The sequence below is a fragment of the Aethalodelphis obliquidens genome, unplaced genomic scaffold (assembly GCF_003676395.1).
Source record: "Aethalodelphis obliquidens isolate GAN/ISIS:26980383/991018 unplaced genomic scaffold, ASM367639v1 scaffold33, whole genome shotgun sequence".
NCBI lineage: Eukaryota > Metazoa > Chordata > Mammalia > Artiodactyla > Delphinidae > Aethalodelphis > Aethalodelphis obliquidens.
The window spans coordinates 18,717,537-18,736,363 of NW_020837977.1; the positions used below are offsets into that span (position 1 = coordinate 18,717,537).

The 18,827-nt window shown below is 45.1% G+C and overlaps 1 protein-coding gene across 1 annotated transcript; it reads left to right on the plus strand.

Annotated features, from left to right (window-relative positions):
• Nucleotides 1–429: 429 nt before the first annotated feature.
• On the plus strand, nucleotides 430–17,303 carry OPRK1 (opioid receptor kappa 1). The gene is made up of 3 exons (XM_027127872.1): nucleotides 430–737; nucleotides 11,454–11,806; nucleotides 16,766–17,303. The coding sequence occupies exons 1-3, from the start codon at nucleotides 481–483 to the stop codon at nucleotides 17,296–17,298; spliced, it is 1,143 nt and encodes a 380-aa protein (XP_026983673.1). The 5' UTR covers nucleotides 430–480; the 3' UTR covers nucleotides 17,299–17,303.
• Nucleotides 17,304–18,827: the final 1,524 nt, after the last annotated feature.

Here is an 18,827-nt window from a genome sequence, read left to right on the forward strand (position 1 = left end):
GCCGGAGCGCGGGGCTGCGGGAGCGCGGCGACCCGAGGGCCGAGCGGACCCGGGGACGCGAGGACCCGCGCGGGCCGGCATCACTGCGTCGCCCCGCGCGTCTCTGGGCTCAGAGGTGAGCTTTGGGCTTTCGAGGCGCCGTGCTTGGGAGCGAGGACTGTGCTCCAGGGATCTCGTGTCCCTGGGGGCTCCGGGTCGCGGTCCGGGGACGGTTCCAAGGGTGGCGGATTTCGGGAACCGGGGGAAAGGCGGGCGCGCTCTCCGCCCCTCCTGGCATCCGCGGCGCGTCTGCAGGCGCGGGCGGCAGCCAGAGGCCAGTCCCCCGGGGTGGGCATCAGCGGGCCCTGGGCCCTCGGCGCCGCCGGCCTCGCGCGCTGACTCGGGCGCAGCCAAAGTTTGCCTCCGGGGTCCAGCCGGTTCTCTCGCCCCCGCAGCCCGCAGGTGTCGCCTGTCCTCGCCCCGCAGCTGCAGCCGCCCGACATGGAGCCCCCTGTCCAGATCTTCCGCGGCGAGCCGGGCTCCACCTGCGCCCCAAGCACCTGCCTGCCCCCCAACGGCAGCGGCCGGTTCCCGGGCTGGGCCGAGCCGGACCGCAACAGCAGCGCAGGCTCCGAGGACGCGCCGCCGGAGCCCGAGCACATTTCGCCGGTCATCCCGGTCATCATCACGGCGGTCTATTCCGTGGTGTTCGTCGTGGGCCTGGTGGGCAACTCGCTGGTCATGTTCGTGATCGTCCGGTGAGCTCGGGGTCCGGGCGCCGCAGTGGCCGCAGCAGGGAGGGAAGGTCGGGCCGGCCACCAGGACGCGCGGAGGGACGCCCGCCCGGTAATGGGGATCCCGTTCTGTCGGGCTCCTCAAAGCCTCAGAGCGTGGCCTCCTCGAAGTGAGATTTCCTGGGAGAGTTTTTGGTGCGGGACTTCGAGGTTCGCAGAGGGCGAAGCCGAGCAGCCGGAGGTGTCTTGAAGATTTAGGAGTGACCCTCCCTGACCCCCAAACCCCTACTGAAAACCCTACGGACAGGGAGAGTGCAGGGGGTGTCCCTGCAAGGGGCAAGGTCAGTGTCTCGTGGGAGGGAAACTGGTCCATCTGCCTGGCCTTTTGCCTGCGCCCGTTTGGAGCACTTCGTTTTGCCCTTTGCAAATGTTTCTTTAGATAAAATTCATGCCCACCTAATCCACTGAAGAATTTCCTGTGGCTCGTCAGACTGGTGTTATGGTCTATGAAGCAAAGCCAGCATACTGTTGAGGGTGGTTGGTATCCATACGTGAGCCTTGTTAGTACTGATATGCCGTCTTCTTTGTTTAGAATACCAGTGACCTTTGTACGTAAACCACCTAATATTTATCTGTTAACGTACAGCTGCTGGAGGTTTCCAAAAATTGTTTTGCTTTTTATCTTCCACGGTGAGAACTGAAGGTTTGATTTTATTGTTCTTTTGTGGATACATTGATGTCAACTTCCAGTAATAAATATCCAGATATCCACGTATATGCAAATTTTCTGGTAAGTGAAGTGATTTCTCTTTTGGCCTCTTGCAACATAGGAAACAAGAGGAAAAAAAAATCCTAACATTGTCTGGATGCTCTTTGAGAAGTTTCCCTTTCTGGCAGACTTAATGCTCTGCAGTTGCACCTTTGAGAGTGACTACAAAGCTGAGATTCCTTTGAGAAGTTCCTGTGAAGTAAAGGAAGGCTGCAAGTCACGCTGTTTAGGGACATTGAAAGGGTGAAGAACTAATATCTCTTTATTATGAACTTTAAGAACAATACCTGCAGTAGCATGAATGTTTCAAACACCCCTTTCTCTCTGTCTCTCTGTCTCTCCCTCCCTCCCTCCCCCTCCTTCCTTCCCTCCCCCTCCCTCTCCCTTCCTTCTCCCTCCCTCCTCCCTCTCTCTCTCTCTCTCTCTCTCTCTCTCTCTCTCGGAAATGTCAGGTCTTTTATCCTCATCTGTGCTCTGGAACTGAAAACCATCATTTAAGCTTCCGAATACATATTATAAAGCTCTTTTCACCTACAATTAGCGTCTCTAGCTTGGTAACCTTGCTTTTCATAATTGCTTATTGCATTTTACAGGATTTCTATCAGTGATGAGTACAACATACAGAAGGAGGAATATTTTAAAAGCACTTTGTTTTCCTAAGTCATTAGTAATTTTAGGGCTGCTCTCCATTGGAGGGAAGATTATAGTAACCAAAAGAAAAGAAAAGACAGCTGTATTCTAGACTATAATTAAATTTTTTAGAAGATCTTTGCTACAGCGGCCGTTGTCTTATAATAAAACATTGTTACATGAAAAGAGGATGCTAAAAACAAACCCACTCTGTTCTTTCTCATATCATATTTAAGTGCTTGAGTGAGACAGATACATCTTATTGTCACTTGAATGAGAACTTGAAGTTTTGAGTTTGAGAAGGGCTTCTTAGTTGCTCTACAACTTTTTATATAGCCCTGCAGTCTAGGATTAAAAAGAATAAAGAATCTTAAAATATATGCAAAGGGAACTCCACTGGGAGCATTAGACATGTCAGAAAGAAAGAATCATTGTAGATTGACTAGGATTTTTAATGATAAATATAAAAAAGTATAATTATAAATTGAATATATCTATTCCAAAGATATCCAAGATTAAAATTTGTGTGAAGGGGATAAATTCAGCTAAAAATACAATAGGAGTTAGAGAGTTCACATAACATCATCCTTCCTCCCACCCCACTTGATAGTAAATGAAGAGGGAAGAGTTCTCTTCTCACCCTGTAAAGCCAACCTACTGAAACAATAGTTGGCTTAAATCCATGGCTGAGAGCGTTACGGAGCATTTTGTTCAAGCTGATACAGGGTCAAAGAGTTGAAAAATGAAACCTCAGAAGGAGACTTGATGGACTTGGGTTTATTTTGCTCAGGAGAAAAAAGGGCTGAAGATGGTTTGCAGCAGGCGGTGGTTTGCTCATCAGAACTCAGAGCAGAGCCAGAGTGTGGAATTCAAGTGCAGCTTTGGTGATTGACGTTGAGGGCTGACCAGCATCGCCTGAAAAGATGGGGGATCACTTTTGAGAGGGACATTACATTAGTTTTTTAACGTCTTTATTGGAGTATAATTGCTTTACAATGGTGTGTTAGTTTCTAACAAAGTGAATCAGCTGTATGTATACATACATCCCCATATCCCCTCCCTCTTGCGTCTCCCTCCCACCTTCCCTATCCCACCCCTCTAGGTGGTCACAAAGCACCGAGCTGATCTCCCTGTGCTACGCGGCTGCTTCCCACTAGCTATCTACCTTACATTTGGTAGTGTGTATATGTCAGTGCCACTCTCTCACTTCGTCTCAGCTTACCCTTCCCCCTCCCTGTGTCGACAAGGACGTCCTTTTGAAATATTGTACATGCAAAAGAGTCCTGGTTGAGTTCTCTAGGAAGTCACTCTGGAGATGGAATTTGGACGCTTGGATGGCAGGGCAGGTGCAGGTCTGGGATGGCCAGCTCAGACCTGGGGAGAAAGTGAGGGTTGTGGAAAAAGCTTTGACTGTTTTTAGACCTGCCTTACACATAGCTTTTCCCACCTTGAACACCTGGAATGCTGTCCAGTATCTTCTGAAGATAATCTAGGATTTCAAGGATTTTCATCATTTAATGTGTAGCAACTGCTATAATTGCCTAATGGTAGGGTACTTTAACCTTTCACTTTGAAAACCTTAAAATTTAAGCACTCCAGCCTCCCTCTCCAGGCTTTGGGGTTTGTGGTCCTGGCGTAGGATGTTCTTACCTCAGCCCTTGATCCACGTCCTTGGGTCCTGCCAGCACCTTGGGGGTGCCTGTGATGTGACACTCCTCTCCCAGAGCTGAAGCTCCCACAGTCCGGATGCTCGTTTCGGCCTGGCTGTCCCTTGACTCCCATGGAGATTCGGCATGCTGGACCAGTCTCACCTTCTCCTTGACTTCCTTCCACATCCGCTGGGTTTCTCCTCAGCCTCCATCACAGCCCCCTCTTCCCTGACGTTCCCTAAATGCTCCTCTTTTCCAGAGCGTTCTCAGCTCTCTTTGTCCTCACTTTGCACACCCTCCGTATTAGTCAGGATTCAGCCAGAGGAGCAGAACCAGTAGGGGATGTGTGTGTTGAGGGTTTATTCCAAGGAATTGGCGTACGTGATTGCGGGGCTGGCTAGGCAGGTCTGCTGCCCCGAGCGCAGGCATCAGCAGAGGCAGGCTGCCCTCCCCAGGCAGAATCTCTTCTTGCTCAGGGAAGCCGCAGCCCTGTAGTTAAGGCCTTTCAGCTGATTGGACCAGGCCCACCAGATCATCTAGGGTCATCTTCTTTGCTTAAGGTCAACTGATTATGGACTTTAACCACATCTACAAAACACCTTCACAGCCACACCTTGGTAAGTCCCTGAATATTCAGAGACTGTAGCCTGGCCAAGACGGCTTGTCAAACTGACCATCGCTCTTAGTGGTGTCGTCCATGCTTGTGGCCGTAACTGTCAGGGAAATTCTGACCAGTCCTGAGTCTGTGTATCTCTCTCCCACTTATTCATCCCCAGCTGCAGAGTCAGCTGGCCTCCTTCTGGATGGCTCTATGCGATTATCTCACAGGTAGCTCAGACTTCTAGACATCTGCCTGTATTAGTTTGCTAGGGCTGCCGTAACAAAGTACCACAGACCGGGTGGCTTAAACAACAAAAATGTGTTTTCTCACAGTTCTAGAAGCTGGAAGTTCAAGATCAAGGTGTTGGCAGGTTTGGTTTCTCCTGAGGCCTCTCTCCTTGGCTTGCAGACGGCTGCCTTCTCCCTGTGTCCTCACATGGTCGTCTGTGTAGACGACATCCCTACTCTCTGTGTCCTAATGTCCTCTTGTTATAAGGACACCAGTCATGTGGGATTAGAGCCTACTCTAATGACCCCATTTTACCTCATTTCACCTCTTTAAAGACCCTACTTTTAAACACAGTCACATTCTGAAGTACTGGGGGGTAGAACTTGAACATATGAATTGGAGGGACACAATTCAGCTCTAAACACTGCTTATCCATTTTCTGTTCTCTTTAAGAAGACACTTCAAGCTTCAGTCTTTATGAAGTTACGTACATATATTTTTTCTTTTGTTTAATTTAAAGAAAAGCTTTACTCTTATAAAGGTATGTTTCTTTTTAGATTGAGTGTAAGGATAAGCAAGGAAAATTATTAGGAAAAAAATAACAGAAATCGGAAAATTATCTGGTGCTTGGTCTTAGGTTTTGCCTTTTCCTTTTCTCATTAGTTTCCATTAATACTTTGCTACCATAATAAGGACCTCTAGGGGTCATCATTCTGCTGACTTTGCCCTTGGAGTAGAAGACTTTGGCTTCCCTATAATTCATCTTGGGCGGTGTTGGAATTTGCCGAAACAGGTAACTTTGTAAGGGGCTTAGAAAACAACAGAAGCACAGAAATCCTCTGGAAATCGTTCCATTTCCTGATCTCAGATTTCTTCTCCAAAGGCAGCTAACGCCCCCAAGCTTGCTGGGCATGGAGTTGTTCCTCACGAAGGTACCCGTTCTCTGGCTCATAAATTAGGGGGCAGGGTGTTTCTTCCCCAGGCATGACGGAAGTCCCACGCTCCACTCTGCTGAGAACATCTGACTCACTCAGGCCACCTCTGAGTCAGTGGGGACCCCATGCTTGAGCTTATGCCCGTCCCGCCAAAACTGTGTGGTATAACCAATTTGGGGAAGTATGGAAGGGGGGATGGGGTGAGCCAGTCAGAGTGTCTGCTACACTGCCTGCCTCTTTCCACGACAGGTGTCCTAGCCCCCCCTCCTGCAAGTGTTGCTTGTAATCACTGCAGTTGTATGTGCAGCGTATTCCAGGTTCTGTCAAATGTCAAGGGTGGGCTTCCCTGGTGGCCCAGTGGTTGAGAGTCCGCCTGCTGATGCAGGGGACACGGGTTCGTGCCCCAGTCCAGGAAGATCCCACGTGCCGTGGAGCAGCTGGGCCCGTGAGCCATGGCCGCTGAGCCTGCGCAACCGGAGCCTGTGCTCCGCAATGGGAGAGGCCACGACAGTGACAGGTCCATGTACCGAAAAAAAAAAAAAAAAAAAAAAGTCAAGGGAGCCGACCTTAGATAGTGTCACCAAGGGACACCTAGGGAGGTGTGAGAGGAAAGGCAGAGGGGTGTGGCTATCCAACAGCAGTCGTACCTTAGGCTTTGGTTTAAAAAAATATGTTGTAATTTATCCTGAATCCTCTCTTTGAATCAATACCCAACATTTCCATTAAAGCAAGCATAGTAAAATAACTTCAGAAATTATTTTCAGAAGAGCCTACCATGAATTTCTGGAAGTAATTTTATTGTTTGATAAGCTCTTAAAAAAGAGAATTGGCTTCACTGACACTGTTTATATGGATTAGCTAAATGGAATTATTTTCTTTGCTGTGGGACATCGCAGAAGTCCGAATCCTCATGGAGCTGTTTCAGAGAGCAGAGACTAAATGACTGCTAAGAAAGAAAGAAAGAGAGAGAGAGAGGGAGGGAGGGAGGAAGGAAGGAAGAGAAAAAAACAGGAAAAAAGAAAAGGAAAGAAAGAGAAAAAAAAAAAAAAACCAAGGTGGTGATCAGGTATAGAGCTCTTAAGCTTTAACAGACTTGGGCAAAACTGTAGTCTTCAGAATCCCTTTTGGATTGTGTTGCCTTTACAGTTTTTCCCAGTGCCTGTGTTAGAGTTAGTTTCAGGAGGCACTGACTTCTCGCTGGGAGAAGCTAGCACCTCTCCATTGACCGTGTCTCCAGCTGTGTCTCTGGGGCAGCCAGCAGTGTCTTCGGGAGGACTGGGCAGCAGGCATCTCCTTTACTCCAGGTTAACCTGTGGACACACTCAATTGTCGCTGCCGGGGGTTGGCGGTTGAAGGTGGGAGGGTGACGGGGTGCTCTGTGCTCAGCTAAAACCCTAAAATTCTATGTCCGCAGGACGGTTTCCTCTCTAAGATTTGCCTTAACATGGTTTCAGTGGCGCAAGTTTTACAGGCTTAACAAGATACCGTGTTAACAAAAGATAGTTTCAGAATAACATTCATTTATTCCTTAACAGAAAATCAGCCAATGCTTTTTTGTTTCTTTCTTTCTTTGGAGGGGATGCTGGCTTTTGTCTTAGATAAGGAAGACTAACGTAAGAAGAATAGGTTTTAGGAGTGAAGCTAATATTATAAAAGGCTTATGTCTTTTTTTTTTTCTTTTTAACCCACTCCACTGGCCAAGCAAGTCAGAATTTAAATGAAAAATGAGAAAAACATAAAACGTGATGAATTGAGATACCCCAAAGGAACTGGTCTGCAGTTGAGCGGGGCAGCCTTCAGACTAAGAACGGCTGGAGTTATTGAGGCTTTAACGATCGGCTGTGGCAATAGGAGCGATTTTCCAAGGTTCTGTTGAGTATTAACTCTTTTAACCTCACAATGCAACTCTAAACTGTCTCTGCTTTACTGTGTTGCTTCCACCTACTGTAGGGGCACTTCCTTCCCACGAAAGAGAGAGAGGAGGGTGACCGTGTCACTTCTCTGTGGCACCCTGTGGTTCACCTTAGCTAGGTCAGTTTTCTGTATAAAAACGGAAAAATCACTTAAGAATTCTATGTTCTTCTAGGTATCCAGATAGTTGTACACTAGGAAGCAACATGTCAGTCACTTGAGATTTGTAGTTTTCTACCAGGTGTGGTTGGGCGTGATAAACACTCACCCAGTGTGCACCACCGAACGCACTAGAACATTTCTTCTGGGTCTCAGGGCCGTGAGTGCAGGGAGGATGAGTAGTTTCTGGGGCCCTGGCTATTGCAGTGAAAGCATTACTTCTGCATCGGCCTTCCTCCCCTTCTCCTGCAGCACCCAGTGAGATGCCTGCCCGCCCTTCTGGCTGTCCATCACTAGCAGCCTGGTACCTGCAGTCACAAGAGGCAGGAATGGGAGACACGCCCCACTCCTCTGTCTCATTAAAAGAGCTTTTGCTCTTTGCAGGTAGGAGAGTATCAGGGACCTGATACCTACGTGAATATGACTCCTTTAAAATACTATAGATTGAGGCAATTTCAAAGTCGGATCACTGGAGAAACCATGGCTGAATTTCCCTTCTTTAAAAAAAAATTAATAAGCTACTGCCCTTGAGTAAAGAACCATAATTTCAGTAGTAAATAATCTAAAAGGATGTATAGCAAATTCATTTCATTGAGATGAACCGGAAATATCTGGAGAATTTAATGAAGCAAACTTATTATGTTTTCAAATAAGTTCTCCTGAGAATTCACATCAGTACAGCCATCATGTCTGGTTATTTTAAACATAAAATCTAGAATGCTGTGTATCTGGAAAGCATGCCCAGGAGGATGAATAAATCATGCAGGGAAAAGAGTGCCGAAACCCATCTCTCACTGTGCTGTTCTCCCACCGCTGGTCAAAAAGGGCTGCATCTTCCCAGGTGCTGTAGAGCTGTCCTCCTCCTGAGTCTGGCGTTTGGGGCCTTCAGACTCGTGGTGCGGCTCCAGGCTTGTGGGGTAGTGGCCAGGTTCCCGTGGGGCGGGAGCCTTTGATCACGCTCTTTTTTCCGCCAGACCAGTGTTTCTTCTGGAGCTTTCTATTGGCCGTTAGCTATTTGCTGTATTAAAGGAGTCTCTTCAGAAAAATGGCCAGTAGGGTGTTTGTTTTTTCATGATGTTGGAGCAGTAGTTTGACGACTACTCGGAAGGCTCAGATTTTAATTCCCACTGTCTCTCAAATTTGAGGAAGTCACTTACTACCTCTTTACTGAGTTTCCTCACCTGAAAAAAAAATGGGTATTGCTTATGGAGAACCTGAAACACCGTAACGTGCTGACGGCATTTGTCCATCGAGGGGTGAGATGCTAATATTTTATATTTGCATTCCCTGGACCAGGCCCCGTTTCATCCTGTCACATGTTTTCTGCCCTCATCATGCACACTAAACCACACTTATCAGAATGTTCTTCAACCTTTGGCTGCTAGAAGTAGCAGGATTCACAGAATCCCATTAGTCCTCTGATAAAATTTCTGACTCCTTAAGAAACTTCGGACTATGGTCCTGAATTCCTTTACTGATTAGGGATGGATTCAGAGAAGCCCTGAGAGTCATCTCTAAGGCTGCTTCCTCTTCAGACAAAGTGGGGCTGCTGTATCTTGCAGGATTGTAATAGTTACTAGGACTGCGGTGGGTGATTAACGGTGACACTAACAGCATAATAAGAGTGGCAGCGGGATGGTGACAAGGGGGGCTTGTGTAATCTCTAGGATGGACCTAGAGATTATCATACTAAGCAGAGTAAGTCAGAAAGAGAAAGACGTATATCATATGATATCACTTATATGTGGAATCTAAAAAAATGATATAAATGAACTTATTTACAAAACAGAAATAGAGTCACAGACATAGAAAATAAATGTATGGTTACCAAAGGGGAAGTGGGAGGAGGGATAAATTAAGAGTTTGGGATTAACAGATACACAGTACTGTATATAAAATAGGTAATCAACAAGGACCTACTGTATAGCACAGAGAACTATACTCAATATTTTGTAATAACCTACAATGGCAAAGAATCTGAAAAAGAATACATGTATATGTGTATTGATATATGGATGTAACTGAATCACTTCGCTGTACACCTGAAACCAAGACAATATTGTACATTAACTATACTTCAATTTAAAAAATGGTTTTAAAAAAAAAGAAACATTTGTCTCTGTCTCAGGAAATGCACTTGCTTAGTTATCTGTGCCTTTAAAAGCCTGTGCCCGGAGTCTTGGGCGTATACATTCAATCGCTTTCTAAAACTTATGGGCCATTTAATAATATTTGAGTAAAAAATGTAAAAGCAAAACATACTTTAGAATAAACTCCTCGCTCTCCAGATTAAGGCACTCTTTAGTTAACAGAGCATCAAAACGGAGGCCAAGAGGTACTGACTTGGGTACAAGTGTTCACAATGCTTTCATCCAAGCACAGGCAGGAAGAGGAAACAGGCAAGGAGACTGGTGCCGGGGTGGGACCCTGAGTGCAGTGTGATCCTGTGTGTTGGGTATTTTGAGTCATGTTGTCTCCTGCCTTTATCTCATGTCCTGTCAGTTCGGTTTTATTGTCCTTGCTTCATGGGACCTGAAACTCAGAAAAGTCGTACACTGAGCAGGACTGTCTGACTCCACATCAGACCGCAGGGACTACAAAAGGGGAGACAGAGCTGTTGTGTCACCACCTGTCACGGAAGTGTCACGTGGACGTTTACGGATTGAGCAGCACAGACACAGTGATCAATCAGTACCACTGATGTTGACTTTACAGCCAGAGTAGAAGTCGTTTTCCGTAATTGGCTCCTTACAAAGAAGCTTTTTAATTAAAATCAAGGCCCTAACATTGATGTCTGGCTCCTTGTAGGTACATGGGACCTGGCTGAATTAATTGCGGTTAGGTCCACAAATGTGAGGTGTGTAGAAAGTAATTAATACATGGATTTTCCCAACATATTTTAGCATTTGGCCTCAGAAAACCCGCTGATGTACTTTGGTACATTTCATGCCCTGCAGGTCCCTAAGGAAGCGTTCTCTGAGTAAAACAATCTTCTTAATCTTCTTAATTCAGTTTTAGTAGAAAATGGAATTGTTCTAAGCTTCATGTTAAAACTGAAAGAAATAATTTGGGCTGAAAGGCAATATTTCTGACCTATTTTGAAATTTTTTGTTCCCTCAATTGGAAAATGAAACACATTGTGTGCTTTATAAATCTCTCAAGATGAAAGTAAAGGAAAACAGATTTCTTTCTCACCGACCGTACCAGATTATGTTTTATGCTATACTGTGTACAAGGGCAGAACTCAGCCTGCTTTTTTTACATAATGCATTTAAAATGAAAAGCTAGTGGGACACTGGTAGACAAAAATCAACACTTAGTTGTGTTGTAGTCATTGAAATTGAATGTATTTAAAACTAAAAACCATTTTAAAAGACATAATTACAAAGAGGGATTGCTCAAAGTAAAGTTGGGTAAACCTTCCTCGAGGAAAAGTTGGGTATGTTTTATCTTGTTTCACACAGTGAAACAAAATAAAGCATTAAAAAATGAACAAAGCCAAGCATTTCTGGGTAGGATTAAAATGAATTGTCAGTCACAAAATAAAGACCTGTATCACACGCAAGTCTGTTGAAAAGATCTATATGTATGCTCATCTGTCTGTCTATACTCGTTTCTTTACCCTTTTAAAATTAAATAGATTTTGGAACAAAGCACTAGAATAAAAGCTAAATAAAGTCAGAAATGTTTGCCCATTTTTCTACTACCCCTAATGTCTAGAATAGTCCTTTTACATGTTAGATGATAAATACGTAAAGAATAAGTGAATGAAAAACAAACTCAAAAACCCAGCGGCACATTTACATCATGGGTATGACAGGAAGATGGAGAGAAATAATCTTGTGTCTTGTCTCTTAGATACACAAAGATGAAGACGGCAACCAACATCTATATATTTAACCTGGCTTTAGCAGATGCTTTGGTTACCACGACCATGCCCTTCCAGAGCACGGTCTATCTGATGAACTCCTGGCCCTTTGGGGACGTGCTGTGCAAGATCGTCATCTCCATCGACTACTACAACATGTTCACCAGCATCTTCACCTTGACCATGATGAGCGTGGACCGGTACATCGCTGTGTGCCACCCAGTCAAGGCTCTCGACTTCCGCACGCCCCTGAAGGCAAAGGTCATCAACATCTGTATTTGGATCCTGTCTTCATCTGTTGGCATCTCTGCCATAGTCCTTGGAGGAACCAGAGTCAGGGAAGGTAAGGGCGACTTTTTAAATTTCATTTAAAAATTGTTGATTTTATCATTGTTCATAAAACAAATAATTTTTTATTGAAGTAGAGTTGATTTACAATGTTGTGTCAGTTTCAGGTGTTCAGCAAAGTGATTTGGTTAAATCGTTTCATTTTTTAGAATATAACTTCTAATTACACAAACTCTTAATGTGGGAGTGAGTAGGCCACATAGCTAGAAGAAAAGCCAAATGCCAACGGAAATATAATGCTAAATCCACGGAAGATGAGAAATAAAACAGTTTTGTGTTCCTTTCCACATCTAAACACAGGATGGGTTAATGGCATGACCGGAACACAGGCACCCAACCTATCCCTTATTCAGAAAGCGCTTACTGGAATCTGGAGGGGTGGGGATGAAATAAGGAACCACAGTCATGTGGGTTTTTAAAATACAATTTGTTGCATCCTGGCAATTCTAAGATACACCTCCTTGCTCCGCTCCTTCCTCCCCAAAAGCACCCTGAGTCATCAGAGTCGTGCTGGCTGTTTACTCTTTTTCCCTAGGGGTTAACCTCCGGGCCACTATCGTGGCAGCTTCATGTGGGCGTAGGCCATTCAAAATTAGGTTCACAGATGGATGGTAGTACAGAGAAGCAAAAGCATCAGATTTTGGACTCGTTACTTTCTACCCCATGCAAACAGGACATTTGATGTTTTTCCTGTATTTCTTGGACAGTGGTCCTGACCCTGGGATGTGTGTTGGAATCACCTGGGTACGTTAGAAAATACTGCTGCCTGGTCCCACTCCGGAGGGTCCGGTTTAATTGACCTGAGGCACAGTTTGGGTGTCAAGATGTTTAAGATCTCCCCAGGTGACTCTGACCTGTAACCAAGGTGAGAACTACCGCTCTAGGAGCTTAGCTTTACTTGTAGAAGGTAAAGCTGTGAAAATATCTTTGGTCTTAATAGAAGTTCACTGGGGTGGGGGAGCAGAATGATCACTCTGGACTTTATAAATGCTGTTTATCGCTTCAGCAGTTGTCTGAATGCTCCAGTTTATTTTGCGGGCTCACGACACCTGTGAGTACAGGTCGCCGTGGAAAGGCAGGTGCTAAAATCGTAGCTTGTCCTGCCTGGCACACGTTTTTAAACGAAGCATAATCTGTTTCCTCTTAAACTACAAAATGAGTTTACAGCATAAGCACTGCAAGTGTCAAGCTATAATACTTGGTAAATTTTAAGAAAAGCCAAACTTTACCAGAGAAGCACTTTAAAATATGATGAGTTACACTCAGGATTTTGTTTCTTCATACACACAACACATGAAATAAAATTGCAGGAAACTCTTCTGAGCCCTAGGGGTTGGTGCGTAATAACTTAGATTCAAGAGGAGGTGCTGCACGTGCACTGGGAGGGTGAGAACGGTGGGCTAAGTAACATAAGAAGATGGGTGATTTTTTCCCAGGGCAAACAAAGAATTGATTTTTACAGTTATACTTGTAAATAGTTTTGTTATACTTGTCGACTTAACCACAACTCCTGTAATCATTGTCAGAAAATGACATTCTAGAAGAAATGGATTTCAGTTAGGTTTTTGAAAGGAAATGAAGATAGATGTGGGTTTTCCAGGAAGGAGGTGCTGGACGAGTGCAGATGCAACGGCAGAAAAGAGTCCCCAGTGTCAGCAGAAGATTAGTTTGTGTGGCAAAACTAATAGAGGAGGAAATGAGAGAAGAGTAGTCTTGTAGGAGGGCTCCATCCTTTCCGTGTGTCTTTTATTTTGTGAAGCATGCTTTGTTTATGTGATGAAAGATTGTCTCCAGACCAGCTAGCATGCTTCACACTGCAAGTCAAGACTCCTGGGTGACCAAGAAGAGTACTTTAGGTGATCTCCACACACTGTATCAGAGCTGATTGGCATTGGCATTTTTTTTTTTTTGGCCGCGTTGGGTCTTCGTTGCTGCGTGTGGGCTTTCTCTAGTTGTGGCGAGCAGGGGCTGCTCTTCGTTGTGGCGCGTGGGCTTCTCATTGTGGTGGCTTCTCTTGTTGCGGAGCATGGCCCTAGGCACACTGGCTCAGTAGTTGTGGCTCGCGGGCTCAGTAGTTGTGGCTCGCGGGCTCTAGAGCGCAGGCTCAGCAGTTGTGGCACACGGGCCTAGCTGCTCTGTGGCATGTGGGATCTTCCCGGACCAGGGCTCGAACCCATGTCCCCTGCATTGGCAGGCGGATTCTTAACCACTGCACCACCAGGGAAGCCCCTGTTCTGCTGCTCTTGAGTGAAATGTCTTGTGTATATCTGTTGAGTTCAAGTCTGCCATTTCTTTACTGATTTTCTATGTGGTTAATCTACCCATTGTTGAAAGTGGGATGTTGTAGTCCCCTACTATTATTGTATCGCTGTCTATGCCTCCCTTCAGTTCCGTTTATATATACTTTATATATTTAGGTGCTCCAGTGTTGGGTGCATATATATTTACAATTGTTTATCCTCTTGTTGAATTGACCCTTTTATCGTTATATAAAATCGCCTCTTGTGACAGTTTTTAACTCGAAGGCTGTTTTGTCTGATGTAAGTATAGCTAGCTACTCCTCTGCTCTCTTTTGGTTTCCATTTTCAGTGAATATCTTTTTCTGTCCCTGCACTTTCAGCCTAGATATGTCTTTAAAGATAAAGATGCACTCTGTTTTCCTGAAATCAAACATTTAATAAGAACGGGTGCTTGGACTTGGATCTCCTTGGTGGCCGCCTCCGTACTCTCCTTTCCCCTTGTAGGTACAAGTTCAGCTTCATGGACGTTCCCGAGGATATTTACGGCTCTATCACTGGATGTTTTCCAAAGTCTTGCAGTTGATTATTTCACCCATTCATTAAACGTTTTTTGAGCTCCTGCTACATGCGAGAGGAAGCTGGTCCTCAGAGCTAAAAGATGTCTCCAAATTATAAACGTCAGCCCTTACGTTGCCTTGCTCATCTTAACAGGTTACTCTTCCACAGTAACTACTGTGCTGAGTCCATATTTTCATTCAAGGGTTTCCTTGTGGGATTAGTTTGTTTATTTAGCAAATTATTCTCCTCAAACACCGTGTATTCCTGCCTCCCTATGTGGCAGGGACTGAATATTATTCAGGGTGGATAGTTACCTACCCTCAGGTAGTTTACATTCTGGATGGAGAGAGAAACGTTAGGAAAGGCAACACATTATTACTGAAGAGCTTCTGTCTGGTTTCTGTTCTAGCTTCTGTTATTATGCAACGATAAAAGTAGAATAAGTATAATATATAGAAAATATAAATTGCAGGGAAGAGGTCTGTTCACATGGGTCAGCCTCTGTATAAATGTCTCTAAGGTGACATCTACGCTGAGGCCAGCCACAAGAAGGCGGCACTGTTGGAACACACAGAAGTTAAGCAGGAAAGAAACAACCTTCAAGGAAGCCAGGCAGCAACGTGCCACCCTAAAAAGGTGTTGAATAAATGCATTTCTTCTATGGTGATAGTGATGATTTTTAAAAAATGACTTTGGTCTTATTTCCATAAACACTAGAGCCAAAAATAAGAGAGATCCTTGTTTGTTTCTTGGAGTCTTCCTAGTAATGGTACTTTGGACAATGGCTTTTTTAGGGAATCAAAAATTACAAGTTCTTCTGGGAGCTTTCATTTACTATTGAAAGGTTTGATATGGTATTTAGTTGATAGAAAATGACTCTAAGATAGTCACCTCTATTAATTGGCCAAAATGATTATACTCTCTGTGTTTTAAAGTATGTCTAAACGAAATTCTAAGATCTTGTTTTACTAAGGGATATACGATTAAGGGCGCATGAAGATGTTTTAGAAAACACCACTATTAGAGCTCTTTCACTATTTGAAAAATATTCTTATACTATTTTCGAAGCGGATTTTCCAGTGTCAGAAGAAAATATTTTCATTCTAAAAATTACAACTTAGTATTGTTCATGATTCTTTTATCTAAAGAAGAATCAGGACAAAGAGAGTTTAGCCTGCTCCGTGCTCAGTGGCTGATGCCCGGGGAAAAGGGAGCCTGGGAGGGGTAAGCGGGCCCCCAGTGGGAGTTCTGTATTATAAAATGTTCTTATCCTGGGTCTCTGCTCTTTCTAATATTATGGTCACTCCAAAGAGAATACTGTCCAGCAAAGAGAAGCAGAGCAAATAAAGCCATTTTCTAAGCTATCCTATAAACATAGTCGTTTTACCTGTTACATAGTCAACGTTGGCAAAAGTAAAAAACGTGTCTGATTTATGAACTTCCTTGATGACGGTGATGACGGTGACTCTCTTCCTCCTTTCTCTCCCCCCCCCCTTCCATTTTCTCCTCCTCCTTTTCGTCCTCCTCCGTCTCTTTCTTCTTCAAAAGTTTACTCATGTTTCAACAATGCTCTCAATCACAGTGACCACCACTGGTTCCATTAAATCACAACAGCTGGGTCATATTTAGACAAATGTTGTTTAAATTTTTATCGACCCACATAGTGATTTCTTGTAAGCCACTTAATGTTTTTTGGACAAGTTGGCTTTTATTAAATCGAATGGCTAGGTTTGAAATATTTAATCATTTATTACAAATAGATACTAGCTTTTATTGTCAGAGCCTTTGATCTGGGAGAATTGTTAATGTATGGAAATGCAAATAAGTACTCATGCGTTAAATGAACAGTTTAGCTCTTCTGAGAATCATCCCGCGTCAGCCCATTCCACAGCGAGATAATTCGTATTGCTGGCTAATCGTATTTATTCTGTAGCATTGTGTTTGTTAGCAGTGGATGGTGACCTTCCAGCTCCATTGTTCTACGTGCAGAGATAGCACGGTTAATATGCACGGCATTCATTCCTAACTGGTGATCTGCTTCAGGTAATAGCGTCTCACCATGATTGGACCTTTGCAACCGAAGGCGCTATATAAATTGCAGGGGAGAGCTAACCACTGATGTTCCTCTCGTGGCTTTGCTTTGTCACCTCCTGCAGACATGGACGTCGTCGAGTGCTCCTTGCAGTTCCCGGATGACGACTACTCCTGGTGGGACCTCGTCATGAAGATCTGTGTCTTCGTCTTTGCCTTCGTGATCCCCGTCTTCATCATCATCGTCTGCTACACCCTCATGATCCTGCGCTTAAAAAGCGTCCGGCTCCTTTCCGGCTCCCGAGAGAAAGACCGCAACCTCCGTCGCATCACCAGGCTTGTCCTGGTGGTGGTGGCGGTCTTCGTCATCTGCTGGACCCCCATCCACATCTTCATCCTCGTGGAGGCCCTGGGCAGCAGCTCCTACAGCATGGCTGCGCTCTCCAGCTATTACTTCTGTATCGCCTTAGGCTACACCAACAGCAGCCTAAACCCCATTCTCTATGCGTTTCTCGATGAAAACTTCAAGCGGTGTTTCAGGGACTTCTGCTTTCCAATTAAGATGAGGATGGAGCGCCAGGGCACTGACAGAGTCAGAAACACCGTTCAGGATCCTGCCCACCTGAGGGATGCTGATGGGATAAATAAACCAGTATGACTAGTCGTGGAGATGTCGTCCTGCAGTTCTCCGGGTAGAGAGGAGTTCAACGATCTAGGTTTAACTCAGATTACTACTGCAGTCTGAGCTGGAAGGGCAGCAGTTTTAACAAACTTTCAGAAATCTCATGGTCCGAGGTGGTGAGATGCAGGCTGCATTAGCGACCCAGGTCAGTGGAGACATCAAGGCTGTGGGGACAGAGCGCAAGAGGTCTGAGCAAGGAGATGCAGCCCCTGTCTAGGGATGGGAAGCGAGGCCGACTCCCAGTTCCTTTGAGGGACCAAGAAACGAGCCTTTTCCTTCTGGTTGCCTAGATCTCGTTCAGGACCCATCTGCTGTGACCTTCCTATGCAACGTGGAGTCCAAAGCTCTGTTTAGGAAAAAAGAAAAGAAAAGAAAAGTGGTTTCAGAGCTTAGCGGGCATCCAATCCGGACGCTTAACACTGACAGCAGCAACGTCATTAAGAAGGAAAACCGTGTCCAGGGCCCGTGGCCAGCTCGCTTACCGCCGTGTGGACACGCATCTCCTGTGGCTGCATGGTGAGGAGTTCCGCTTAAGACACCCACACCTGGGGCGTCTGCTGTTCACGTGTAGTAGGAAACTGTCCTGATGTTTACAAAGTCATTTAAACATGCAAGAGGTGGTTATCGTTTAACCTCTTGAAAACTATGGTTTCTTTGTTTTTAGCATGCTATTCAGATAAATAACCTCATGATAAAGCGTGTCCTGGTGTCAAGAGACACAAAGTGGTTTAAATACCACCAACTATACATAGAGCTTCCTCTGTAAATAACAGTGTACGTACAAATAAGGAATGGGCTTGCCTCCCCGCCAGATGGTTTCCCGAGGGCACACTGATGAGATCCCAAGTTGTTCAGGGTTGATGCCGAGATATTTTGCTGCTGCATAAGCTTCCGTCTGGGGATCAGTCACGGCGCCATGACTCCCTGAGCGCCCGTTAGCCCTGTAATGGGTGTTCTGAGCCCAGAACTCATGTGTTAAGGAATCAGGAAATGCTTAACTCGCTCCCAGGTTGTAGCCTCGGCAGAGTCTAGCTCCTAAGCAGCGTCTCTGTATGAATATATCGCTGCTACCAGCTTCTCTCTATTCATGGAAGGAGGGCGTCCTGCTCATGTAAATCCTGAGGTACTATTTTGTGGCTTTCAGCGAGAAGTAAAATTGATCCTAATTGTGGGCTGAATGAGGACATCATGTCGCTCGTGGGCTTGGACATACCTGGCACCATGCTGCATGAGGAGCACACCTGCTGAGGATAATGCCAACGGGCAGCACATTTAGGGTGATTTTGCTAAAACTTCCAGATGACATATACATTCCTCTATCTTTCCCCTGAAACGTATGGTTTCAAGGTAATGGCTTTTTCTGCAATTTGCCTGGGCAGAAGAAAGGGCTAATTTAGAAATAACACCCATCTCTTCTTTAAGCCTGTATGTATGTTAGGGCAGCATCCTGTGGAATTTATAGGAAAATCAAATGTATAGACTATATAACTCCCGTCATCACTACA